Consider the following 12,798-nt stretch of genomic DNA (forward strand, 5'->3'; position numbering starts at 1 on the left):
TTTAAAAATATCTGAGAATTGCAGCCATGTCACAGTGATACGGGAGTTTTTTGTGATCCATGTCAACAAAAGCTCTATTGCTGCTGTCTGTAGTAACTATTTAGAGAGCAAAGAAAGAGGGTTTCCACATGAAATGATTAAGCAAGAGAAAAATAACTGGTGAGAGGATTCCATTTCGATGAGAAACTTAAACACCAGAAGCTCCATAAATCTGTTCCATAATCCTTTTAAGACCAGTCTAAGGTTCATTTTGTGGAGACTGAAGCAAAGGAAATAGCATGACAGATTTAAGTATAGATACCTTAAATTAAAGTTAGAGACTTTTGGATTAGGAGACATTTGAGCCTGTGGTTTATGTTAGGAAGAAAGTGCCAATGGATTTGCTCAGTTATCTCAGCAGTCTGTCTAGCTCTCATTCTGCTACTGTCACGACAAGAGAGAGTAACCATTGCCTCTCCTCACTTCTGCAACCTGTACAGGTCTGTAAGGACTCCATCTGCCCCAGTGAATTATTTCAGAACTGATTTTGATGCTAGTATTGTGGAAGTCCATAATGTGGCATGCAAATTAACCATAGGGGCAATGGCAAAAGGGAGCTAGTAAGAAGGAAAAAAATTCAGGACCAAAACTTTCCTCTCATTCCACATTGATCTCATTTATTCACACCACCCATCTTTAAAATGCAAACTTACAAACAATGGCAGGAAAAGGCAGCTTGGACTTCAGTGATTGCTCAGAGGCCTCCAGGCTCTGTGTCACAGAGGATGGATGCATTGGTGCCTCAGACAGCTCATCAGCATGTTCCCCACCTACCTGTAGGCGAGACTGTGACCTTATCAGCCTTAATGAAAAGTTTTATCCAGCAATCACCCTTCTTCATCCACAATTGTACATCTGTGTTTACTTGCCTTCTCTCCCTGAACTTTTCCTCCTTTTGTGTCTTTTCTTTCTTTCATCTCCCATTTTTCCAAGCTTTCTAATCTAAAATATTAACGTACAGTCTCCACAATACTTACTTAGCTCTCTGAAAATGCTTTTTTCATGTTTCTTTGCTGATTGAATCACTCAGTTACACCACAAATTGAGCAACAGTCATCACTCAATACTCCTGGTGGTCTTATGTTTATCTGAAACATCATCAATATTAGCTCTATCCTGAACTCTGGTCCACAGCGCATCAAAATTTTGCTCCCCTGCATGTTTCCCTCTGCAGTGATTCCAGTCCATACACTCAATGAACATTTCCATCCTTATCCTGTGACCTATTCTCAGCATCTTTTACATGACCCAGCTTGGCTTTCACATCTCTGATCTTCCCCTGAACCTTGTTTCAATGACAAGTATTCATTTGTACAAAAACTGTGCTCTGGGGCCCATCAGAAACAGAAAACAGTGGGCTGAAGAAAGTTTCAGAAAGGAACAGCCAGATCAGCCACCCACTGCAGGCTGCCAAGCTGAGTTTTACAGCTACTGACAGCAAGGAGGAGGGATGGAGTGCCACTACAGTCACACTGAGAGACTGGTGGAGCCTGGGATGTGCAGTACAAGATGGTGGCCACCATATGGGCCAGCAGCCCTTAGCTGCCCACCTCAGAGACTGAGGGTACTAGTGAACTACTGACCTTCTGCTGGTGGCATCTCCACAAGCACATAGGACAATCTCAGCTCCTCTCTGACAGCATGAAAGCAACATCAGGTTGTATGTGGTATAAACTGGAGTGATACAGTTGCGACAGATTTATAGCTATGTAAAGGCAAAGAGAAATTCCTGCAATACAGGAAGCTGGACAAAGGTACGCAGGTTGAGGTCTTAACTGACCTTAACTTTATTCATAGTTTCCTGTTTTTTGCTTGTCTCTAAGTAGAATTACAGAATCACAGAATCACTATGGCTGGAAATGATCACTGAGATCGTCTAGTTGCAACTGTCAGCCCATCTCCACCATGCCCAATAAACCACATCCGCCACTGCCACATCTACCTGTTTCCTGAACACCTCTGACTACACTGCCTCCCTGGGCAGCCAGTTCCAATGCCCCACCACCTTTTTGAAGAAATTTTTCCTAATATCCAATGTGAAACACAAAAGAGAAACACATTTTTTCTGGCCAGTTTATACTGAGTTGAAACAGAAGAGATTGGCCACAGTACAGGAGCACCTCTCAGATGCATACACCCTTGTCCCAGGCCTGGGCAACCACAGAAAGCTTATGTGAGGAAACAGCAGTTATGAATCTGCTCATCTTTGACAATGATTACTTAAAAATAACGGATGGCTCTGCTTGCCCCATACTAATAAGAGCTTTATACAGCACTACCTATGTATTTGTCTATCAGCTCATTCACACTCAGCAAGAATAATTAGGGAGCACTAGTCTTAGCAATATGGAACACCTCCTGCCTAAGCCACCTTCGTGTGATATGTCTTGTTAGCTTATGTTCACGCTGGTAAAGAAACTGCACAAGATGATATTTGGGATTTGAGGTATTATAACCTCAAATAGCTGCCTGTGCCTGCTACATGACCATTTTTTAAAAACAGTTCTGAGAAAGTCAGAGTGCAGAAAACTGAATCATAAGGATTCTGACTACAGAAACACTAATCTTCTTCAAAGGTAAAGCTACCCACAGATTAACTTGTTGCACTAGGTGCACGCAGTTCGGGAAAAGAAGCTGTGGTCACATCCCTGGGGAAGCTTTCATATCATGATTTCAAAAATCAGCCTCCACTAGGCTAGAACTGACGCAGCAGGCTAGAAATGTTCTCCTCACAGTTACCCTAGTGACATAAAATACAGCTAAGCATTCAAAATGCAGAAGGAAATTCAGGTAAAATTGTAAATTCTAGACTACAAAAGCTAAGAAATGGCACGCAATGATGATTTTTCTGAATTATCACTCTTCGTCTCCCTCCTTGTCTTATGGACAGTGCACACAAAAATGCAAACCTATTCAGTGTTGCATGATTGCCTCATTCTTCATCATGCCACCTTGGGCCTTCCTTGAAAATGGTCCAACACAAAGAAAAAAAACTCTCATGGATTACCCTGTGACACTCAATATTCAAGTTCCAATGCATCACAAACAATGCTTTTTATGAAGTGAGACGTTTATCTCACTTCCTATGTAGAAACTGAATGAATTACGATGAAAATTGTCTATGAAATGCAAATACTGTGAAATACTCCAGAGTAAGTCCTAGATTTCCCTTTGTATAACTTTTCGTTTATTTGAGACGCTGCTACCACAGTTCAACTAGATGTGTTTGTTCTCAACACACCTGTGGATGAACCAGTAACATACAAAACTATGTACTGGAAAAAGGTAACTTGAATGATTTCCTAACTATCACATCAGAACTTTAGGATGCAAAGGAGAGATAAAAATCAGCTTTAAGTGAGAAGCAGAACTATTAAATACGTAATTTTTGTTTTCATTTAATATCTATGTTCTCATTGTGTAGAGAAGTTAACAGTGCTCAAGATGAAATCACAGAATGATAGAATCGCAGGGGTTGGGAGGGACCTCAAGAGACCATCGAATCCAACCCCCTGCTACAGCAGGTACCCTACAGTAAGTCATGCAGGTAAGCATCTAGATAGGTCTTATATATCTCCATAGAAGGAGACTCCACAACCTCTCTGGGCAACCTGTTCCAGTGCTCTCTCACCCTTACCACAAGGAAATTCTTCCGCATGTTAGTATATAACTTCCTATGCTCAAGAGTTAGGCCATTGCTCCTTGCCCTGTTGCATCACCAAGAAGAGGCTGGCCTCATCCAGCCTTGCCTCCCAGCTTCCCTTTAGGTATTTATAAGCATTTCTTAGATCCCTTCTCAGTCTTCTCTTCCTTAGGCTGAAGAGACCAGGTTACCAAGCCTTTCCTTATAGAGGAGATGCTCCAGGCCCCTTACCATTGTTGTGGCCCTTCACTGGATTCCTGGATCCCTGTCTTTTTCAAACCCAAACTGGACAAAGTAGTTTAAATGCAGCCTCACCAGTGCAGAGTAGAGAGGGAGACTTCCCTTGACCTGCTAGCCACACTCTTTTTAATGCACTCCAGGATACCACTGGCCTTCTTGGTCACAAAGGCACATTGCTGGCTCATGGCCAATCTGTTACTGCACAATCTAAACCTTAGCTTTAGGGTAAATGAAGCATTGAGAGAAAATGTACAAAACAAAATACGATAATAATCGCTGTAGAGTACAGTCACAAGAAAAAAAAATATTCTGCACAGACAGTCTTGATAATGGTGCTTTTAACTTTGCAAACAGAATAGCATTTTAACTGACGTATCTGTTAAATTTTATTCTAAATTGAAAACAGACTCCCAAACAAAAAGAAAAATCCAGTGTATGACATCCCGCATTTATGATCGATTAACTGCAACTGTTGGCTTTGGCATATATATCTGATTCTTAATTAACAACCATAAATAGCAAATGGCAATCTAGTTTCACCACATTCGTATTTGATTCCTATATTTCTGTGACACTCCTCAGAAATTTGTTTGAACAGCAGTTACCTTCACCTATCCAGATTTCTTTCTACCTGCTATTCTCATCCTTCCCTAACATTTTGCTTAGTTTTCATCTCTTCATCCAGTTTCTGCAATGCCCACCCATAGGAGCTTCTGGCTTTCAACCTTCCCTATTGCAGTCCACGCAGATTCATTTTTCTATCTAATGTATGAAAACAATTGTGATCAGTCATTCAGTCTGTTTCTTCTCACTCTAAATACACTTCTGAATACAATAGAGTAAGAGGTGGAAAACTCAGGGCAACTTATAAGGGCTTAAACTGTTGCATCATGCTTTCCCTACAGAAAATTTTTCTCAGGTCAAAGAGCATCTTACCAAAACTGTTAGTGATGCTGTGGACCCAGAAATCTTGTGTATATGAAAAGTGAAACACTATCTACTGTCCCAGGACTGTCAACTTTGAATCTGATTGCAAATCTTGTTTTAAAATAATGAAAAATGTTATGATAAATTAAAATTCTGCATTCAGCCTTGCACTGCTTTGCTTTCACTTGAAATGATGACATTTCAGGTGACAACTCACCATTGCTTTGCAGAAGGCTGCTGTCACATTCCATTAGCCTTTCCACAGGAAAGGGAAATCATTCCCTTTGGTTTTAAGAAAGCTGAATTTGGGCAACCACCCTGAAAGATGTGTCTCAGTCACAGGGTACTAAGCAGTAAGGGACTGAAAAAGACAAAAATGGCTCAAGGGAGCAGAGGGGAAGACATACAGAGGAATAAAAGAGAAAATTGAAAAGCGTAGGTAACATCAGGAGCAGCAGAAGGAGTGATGGGAAAGTGTGTATAGTTTGTGGCACACAGCAACAGTGTATCAGAAAGGAGACTGAGGAAAAGCGAAGGAAAATAGGGAACTAATTTGCATCTTCAGTGCCCACCGTTACATCTCATCTCAGACTTGTCAGCCTGTTGGAAAGCTTTGTTTCAGTGTCTGTGACTTCGGAGCACGTGCATTTGTAGATATGTGCTCTACAAATACACTGGGCGGCACGTCCCTGTTCTTTACTCACTGTAGCTTTGATTCACTTCTCCAGCTGCTGACACTAGCAGAGGATCTATCTACTCAAAGCACTCTTCTGCAAACAAGAACAGCTACCAAATGACCACTGAACCAACATCTGAGAAAAAGCCTCATCTTTCTTGCTGCTGGTGGTGTTCTGTGCATCATCCTTAAATAGTTCAACAATTATGGCCCATTTATCCATTTGAAAATGTTGGTCCTAGAGACTATCAGCTACTAGCTAACAAGTGACATCACACCATCTCACATTTCGATTACTACTTTTGCAGACTGAAGCAGTGCTGCTTTAAAGATGCTTTTGTAGTGATGATGTTGAAGTCTTGTGTCATGACCTTGTAATACAGTATGGCCATACTGCAATTTCTAAATGTATTCCTTAAAATACATTCCATGGGGCTTCTGCCCATGGACTGCCAGTGAAATTCTCTCAATTACAAAGAAAATCAAAAATCAAATTGGAAATGCAGGGAGCCAATTTTCCTGCTCCCAGCTACACTGTCTTCTGCTGATTTGAGAAAATAATGAGAAAAACATTCTAATACATGTATTCAGTTTTAAAGCATGAAGTATTACAAATAACTGTGGGTTCTGAAAAGCACATTTTTAGCAACTTACTTTCACTGGCTGAATAGTCCTGTGGATCAAGTATCCCTGATTCTTGCAGTGATCTAATGCAGGAGTCCACCAACTCCAGACCTGTAGTGAGCTCATCTTCTATATCCTTCTGACCATCTGTAGTAACATTAACATAAAAAAGTATAAGAAAAGCAAAAGATAAAACTAGTTCCGTGCTATCACGTACATATATCAGTTATAGCTGATGAAGGAATGAAAAACACACCCAAATGGCACCTTCAGAGCAGGCTGGCCACATTGATCCAGGAGAGTTATGCTGCCCTTTAACAGTTTGGCTTTGGATTAATAAAAGCAAACTAAGAAAGCACAGGTCTTATCTTAAGAAAAACCTAGAGACCAGTGCCCTCTCTCAAAACTTTGCTTTATTCTATCTCTGTAGATGCTCCATTTGCCAACCCTAACCACTTTTGCCAAGTTCTACAATTTTTTCAGCAGAGTTTTCAAACACTAGAAAACACCCAACAAGTGCATAAAAGCATTGCTGTTCTCCCCTCTACCTTATTTGGGAAGCAAGCTTTATGGGAGAGAATATATGTAATACTCTAATGATAAGTTTATTACCTTGTGTTTGCCAGTGAAACTGCTCTTCTGTTGAACTGCAAAGAAAAAGAAAAAGTATTAATTTTTTATGAAATGATTCAGTACTGTGCCACCAATACGCAGATCTAAATATATTCTGAAGAAACTGACCTAAGAATAAATAGCAGAATTTATGAAGCATTATTTTATGTATATTTCTTTTTTTTTTTTTTTTTTTCAGGAATAACTTGCACAGCATTCATTCAGCAAGGAAAAATAAACTATTTATTAACTAAATAATTTAAAATGTACATACAGAAGCCACTATTTTAGTCTCAATGTAGACTGTTGCAATGCTAAATTGTCAACATTTTGCAACTTCTGGAGATTTTATTAGAGAAATAGGATTTTCCTGTTTGTTTTTTTTTTTTTAGACTGCATTCTCAAGTGAGCAGTTACCTCTGTTTTTTGTTTTTTTTTTTTTTAATGAATTTACATGCATTATTCCTGGTTCTACTTATGTACATTTTTATTATTCAAAAGTGCAGCTAAGTTATTTCAATTGGCCTGCACAAGAAAGTAAACTTAGAAGTGTTTGTGCTTTCATATACAAGCCCTTAAGCAATGGAAGGTCTTAATTTATAATTATGAGGGTATACATTAGAATATAGGTTAGATTAGCATGTTTTTGTTTTTTTTTTTTTCCATAGTGGATATAATGAAGGATATGATTAATTAGGCAATGAGTACACTTTACTCAAAGGCATGATGTGCCTGTCCTTCACTACAGATCTTTCTTACAAGCCAAGAATACAAAAAGGTTTGAAGTCATTCATAATACTTTTATAATAATAGTGAATTGATTATTATAGTCATGATTAAAACTGTACATCTTCTGTACATCTTTACACCTATTGGTAAAATAAAAATCAACAGGAACAACAACAAAAAAAACAAGACAAATTATTTTGAAGGGTTCAAGCAAAACAAATATTTATTTCTGATGTCAAGAATAATTGCTCTTCTTAGAAGCACATGGGTTTTAAATCTTGAATAGTTTTCTCCTTTCCTAGTGGATGCTGAACCTCTTATGAATATGTGAATAGAGCTCCTTGCATCTATGTCCTGTGAACAAGAATAATATAAATGAAATGAAATGCTTCTTTCTGGATGAAAATAACCTAAGTTAATTATTGATCAAATTTGGTAGTTTTTTTTTTAAAAAAAAGGATAATTGCCTAATTTACATATAAATAGTACTAAAAGCATGTTTTAATTTCCAGCTGGCATCACAAGTGTTAATCTGACAAATTCAAATCTACAGATCATCATTAATTTCCAAATATCCTCCACCTGTGGCTTATTTTGATGCATTGGTGTGGGGTTTCATAGATTAAGAAGCTAGTCCTTCGATCAGACACTCAGCTAAAATGTTTGCACTCGAGTGCATTGAAGCTAATAATATTGAAGATAAACACAGCCAGAGTCCTCTGGCAAATAATTATGGCAAAGTACTGAACTGAAGAGATGACTTTAATTGAAAATGCCTTTTCAAATGTAGCCTTGACCCCATTTGGTGGTGACAAGGGACAGTGGCTCTTTTTGCAGTTCTGTTTGTCCGACTTTTCAAACTGAATGTTCAGTTGGCACCAGTTGGCAGACGTTTCAAAGCAAAGTGAGCAACTTGAAAGCATTCTGCCTTTCTGGCATTAGGGTCATCCATAATATGCAGCATATATTTCCCCACTATACAGACCCACCTCCAGAATTTTCTACATAAGTGATAGATACCACTTCAAGTGACACCACAAAATTCAATACCTCAGGTGGCTTTCTTGCTGGCAAAACAAATTTCTAAATCTTGTTGGCAACAACACTGAGTGTCATCTCATCCATGTCAGTGAGAAAAGAAAATCCATGTCTGTGCACAAAGAGCGAGCTATCTGGATAGATACCCAGGGATTGTCTTTCAATGCAGGTGCCAAAGAGCAGCGAGGGCAGGCTGCTCCATAGGGATGCTGAGCAGGGGGCTGGGTTGGTGGCAATGCAGAGACCTTTGGGAGTTGGGGCAGGGTCTGCATCGGGACTGGGTTCCAAAACCGTGCCCAGAGGCAGAATGTGAAAATTCACTTTCTTTGTCCCTCACACACAAATATATTGGTGCAAATGAACATCAGTGCATATGACTGTTATTCAAGTCACAAGCCTTATTGATCTTTAAAAGAGCACTGCAACAAAGACCCTTAATTCGTGGTGGGAGGGAGTTCAGGACTACAAGTCACTCTGTCTGGCACATCTGTTGATTTATCACAGAGCCTGCATACACACTTAAAGGGCAAACCCGCACTGTTGTATTCCTTTGATTACCCAAGAAGCGTTCTTGTGCCTCTTTGTGTGGAGAAGTCATTAAGTTTCCACTCATTCCATTTTTGAGGAAGTGCTGCAATGATCTGCTACATAAAATGTTTCTTTCTATTGTTTTCTAAAACAATTCATTAAATTACATCTAACCCTACTGTGCAACAGCTACGAAAGGACTTGTACGAGGAGCTGTATCAGCTACAATCTTTCCAATTACTTTTGCAATGGAGCCTCACAAACATAGCTGTATATAATTACAGGCAGATACTGTCTCACTGACTTTTAAATTGCTGTTCCGGAAGTTCTCACTTGTGGAAGGTGGAACAAAAAAGATTCAGAGACATTTCACAAAAAGCACGGAGGTTGAGAAGCACTAATATTCTGGTTCAAGCAAAGGAGGAATAGTTCTTAAATAATCAGTATATTTTCTTTAATATTTTGTAAATAAACCAACCTTTGGTATCAACTGTGTAAGAAATAAAAAAAAAAAAAAAAAGGAGATAAGAATAAATCTGATATAATTCCTACCAATTACTACAGAAAAAGGTCCTAATTGCCACCCAGTTCCATACTATTTCTTGGTTGCCCAATTTAAATTATGTCAGAATTTCTGACTGCAATAATCACCTCTATAGATGGGACACAATCATCTCTCCTAAATCACACTCCATTAGTCAGCTATGGTATCAACTGAGCTGTCACGTCAACAAGTCCTTTTGATGGTCCAACAAATCTAATCTAATACTTTACAACAGTCATCAAAATTGTAAAAATAAAAAAAAAGTAATAAAAAGCCCCACTCCTCAAATCCCCTAATACTTTACTCATCACTGACCTTTTGTACCCTTTGAATTTCAAAGAAATTTTTAAAATTGTTACAGATTTCCTCAGATTACAGTGCCAGAAAACTGGCATAGTCTCCTTCTGTATTCAGGACCCGTCTGGATGCCTACCTGTGCAACCTATTGTAGGGAACCTGCTTTAGCAGGGGGTTGGACTCGAGGATATTTTGAGGTTCCTTCCAAGCTTTGCAATTCTGTGATTCTGTGAAAACTGTTGGTTAATTCCCACTTATATTAGAAAGGCCTTGCTACAAATTCTTGAGATGAAAGGGAATTGTCTTTTTTTTTTTTCTTCTTCTTTTATCTTTTCTAGTTTCCCTTCCCTTCCGCTCCCTTCCCTTCCCCTTTCCCTTTCCCTTTTCCTTCCTTCACATTTTTATAAGCATGGCAAGAAAGCTCTTGTTCATGTTTAATGAAAATACATTGCTAATGGTGGTGATAATGTTGAAAAATAGTGCTCTGTAGCTGAGTTTTCACTATCAAGTAAAGTTATTGTGCTCTTTGCATCCGTTGTAGCTTCCATGGAAATAAATAGGAGGCATTATTTTTGGAGTGGCCTGAGTTGTAAGAGACACATAGAGATCACCGAGTCACACAGAGCAGAGCTCAGCGCTGCCCCTGCGCTCCCTGTGAGGAGCTGCAGCCACCATCAGGCCTCCCCTCAGCTCCTCTGCTCTGCGCAAACTGAGTGACCTCAGCTGCTCCTCATACATCTTGCCCTCTAGGCCCCTCACCATCTTCATAGCTTTCCTTCGGACAATCTCTAATAGTTCTACGTTAGTTAAAAATAATCAACAAAACCCTTTTTTTCCCTGAAACTTTATGGATTTGGACTTTGGTTGCAGGCAATTAACTTCTTAAGAAACAGAGTGCAATATAAATAAAATTCCTTTGAGGAAATCCACTTCTGTGCATTTGATCATTGCAGTATTTCTTCCTGGGATAGCTAAGCACTACAGCAATCTGTTCAAGGCTTCAAACGTAAAACGCAGATTCAGCTAAGAGACTCAGGCTGACCATTGCTTTAAGTAAATTATTTTAAGCATGATTTCACTTAGTTAGGAGTATTTCAACCACACTATTTGTCCTGTATTGTCCTCAGTAGCCAGTAAGAAAGTGGTTTTGTCTGTTTTTTTGAGGAATGACTCATTTCAAGTTCAGCACTTCCTTGGGGAAATAATGCAGACAGAAGCTAGACAGGCTGTACCTTGAAGAAAGCACGTTCCATGCAGAAACCTCCCAACACACAAATGGTCTGACACTGCGTGAAATTACACATCACACCACTTCCAATTCCCTTCCCTTACAGCCTCTTCACATTAGCTTCACTCAGCTCCTTCCAAGACACTGACCCCTCGGGCTCTTTGCCTTCTCCTCTTTCTACTGAAACAACCCTTTCCCTTTCCCTTTCCCTTTCCCTTTCCCTTTCCCTTTCCCTTTCCCTTTCCCTTTCCCTTTCCCCTTTCCCCTTTCCCTCTCCTTTCCTACTGAAGAAAAGACAGACTTTTCTGCTTAGCTGATAATTATGCTGTTCCCCTTCCCACAGCTTAGGCCGGCTATCTGCTTGGGCCAGGATCAAACACCCTCTGTGCCAAAATATAGGGTGGATGTCCCTTGTAATTAACAAAATATACTCTTAACATTAATATATTTCTGCATTTTTAGATTAAATAAATTGCCATCTCCACCTTATATATATTGTTTTATTTCTTTTATTTCTGTACTCTCCACCAGATGCGCGACTTGAGACATTGCCATGAAACAGGAAAAGGTTCTACAGGGAGCAGGAAAAAATTTTTGATCATTTTTAGGGGAAGATTAAATAAATGATTTAATATGTGCCTTAAAAAGACAAGTTTACTTGATGTGTTAAACAAATTATTTTCTGTGGAGCCAAAGGAGGGATAATCATGTAACAATTTAGGTTGGAACAATTTCAGGACATCACTTATCCAGCCTCAACTTAATGCTGGGCTCCCTTCGAAGTTAGTTGCTAATGGCTGTGTGCTTCATGAAATGTTTTAACAAGGCACTGGAGAGACTGGTGAGTATCCTGCTGTTCAGGGTATTCATTCTTTTTTTTTTTTATAAAGAGAAAATCAAAGCTTGTAAAAGGTCAACTCAGAAGAGTTTGGTGAGCATAGAGGGGAGTCAACTCTTTGAAAGGTAGATAACAACAGGACAAGGGGAAATGGTTTTAAGTTGGAGGAGGGAAGATTTAGGTTGGATGTTGGGGGGAAATTATTTACAGAGAGAGTGGTGAGGTGCTGGAACAGGCTGCCCAGAGAGGTTGTGGATGCTCCGTCCCTGGAGGTGTTCAAGGACACATTGGATGGGGCCCTGGGCAGCCTGGTCTAGTATTAAATGGGGAGGTTGGTGGCCCTGCCTATGGCAGGGAGGTTGGAGATTCATGATAACTGAGGTTCCTTCCAACCGAGGCTATTCTGTGATTCTGTGTGCTACAAGAACAAAGAGGTTCATTGAAATTTGAGCTGGAAATTTAGAAAATGTACCAAAATATCATGGAAATAACCATCCCACTTGTGGTGAGGGGGCCCACTCTCACCTGTTCTTGTAATGTTCTTTGATACATCTGTTAGAAAGAGCTGATGCTAGTTTAAACTTAAGGGAGCTGGACTAGATCCCAAGATGGTCTGTCCAGTTCAGCCTTTTAATTACTCTCAGGCTGTTATCCTGAAGCTTGATGAAGCCTGATGATTGTTACATGATGTAGCACACACACAACTGCCTATTTTAGTTTCTCAGACTATCAGAAACACAAAGAAATGGAGAAATTCAGTCACTCGAGAAGCAGGCAGCACCAAGAATCACATATGCAAAAAATGACGACCCTTAAATCTACTTTTCAGTGGATG

The 12,798-nt window shown here is 39.5% G+C and overlaps 1 protein-coding gene across 2 annotated transcripts in view; it reads right to left on the reverse strand.

Annotated features, from left to right (window-relative positions):
• Positions 1-12,798, reverse strand: part of CTNND2 (catenin delta 2) — a gene marked incomplete at both ends in the record, with an annotated part of 505,693 nt that overhangs the window by 284,635 nt on the left and 208,260 nt on the right. Inside the window, 2 exons of one of the 2 annotated variants that reach the window (XM_079533797.1) lie at positions 6,180-6,296; positions 6,762-6,796. In XM_079533797.1, coding sequence (XP_079389923.1) covers positions 6,180-6,296; positions 6,762-6,796 — 152 coding nt within the window. Of the gene's footprint in view, positions 1-6,179; positions 6,297-6,761; positions 6,797-12,798 lie in introns of those variants that run through there. The other variant, XM_079533798.1, reaches the window with a different exon arrangement.

The sequence above is a fragment of the Tetrao urogallus genome (assembly GCF_951394365.1).
Source record: "Tetrao urogallus genome assembly, chromosome: 3".
Lineage (NCBI taxonomy): Eukaryota > Metazoa > Chordata > Aves > Galliformes > Phasianidae > Tetrao > Tetrao urogallus.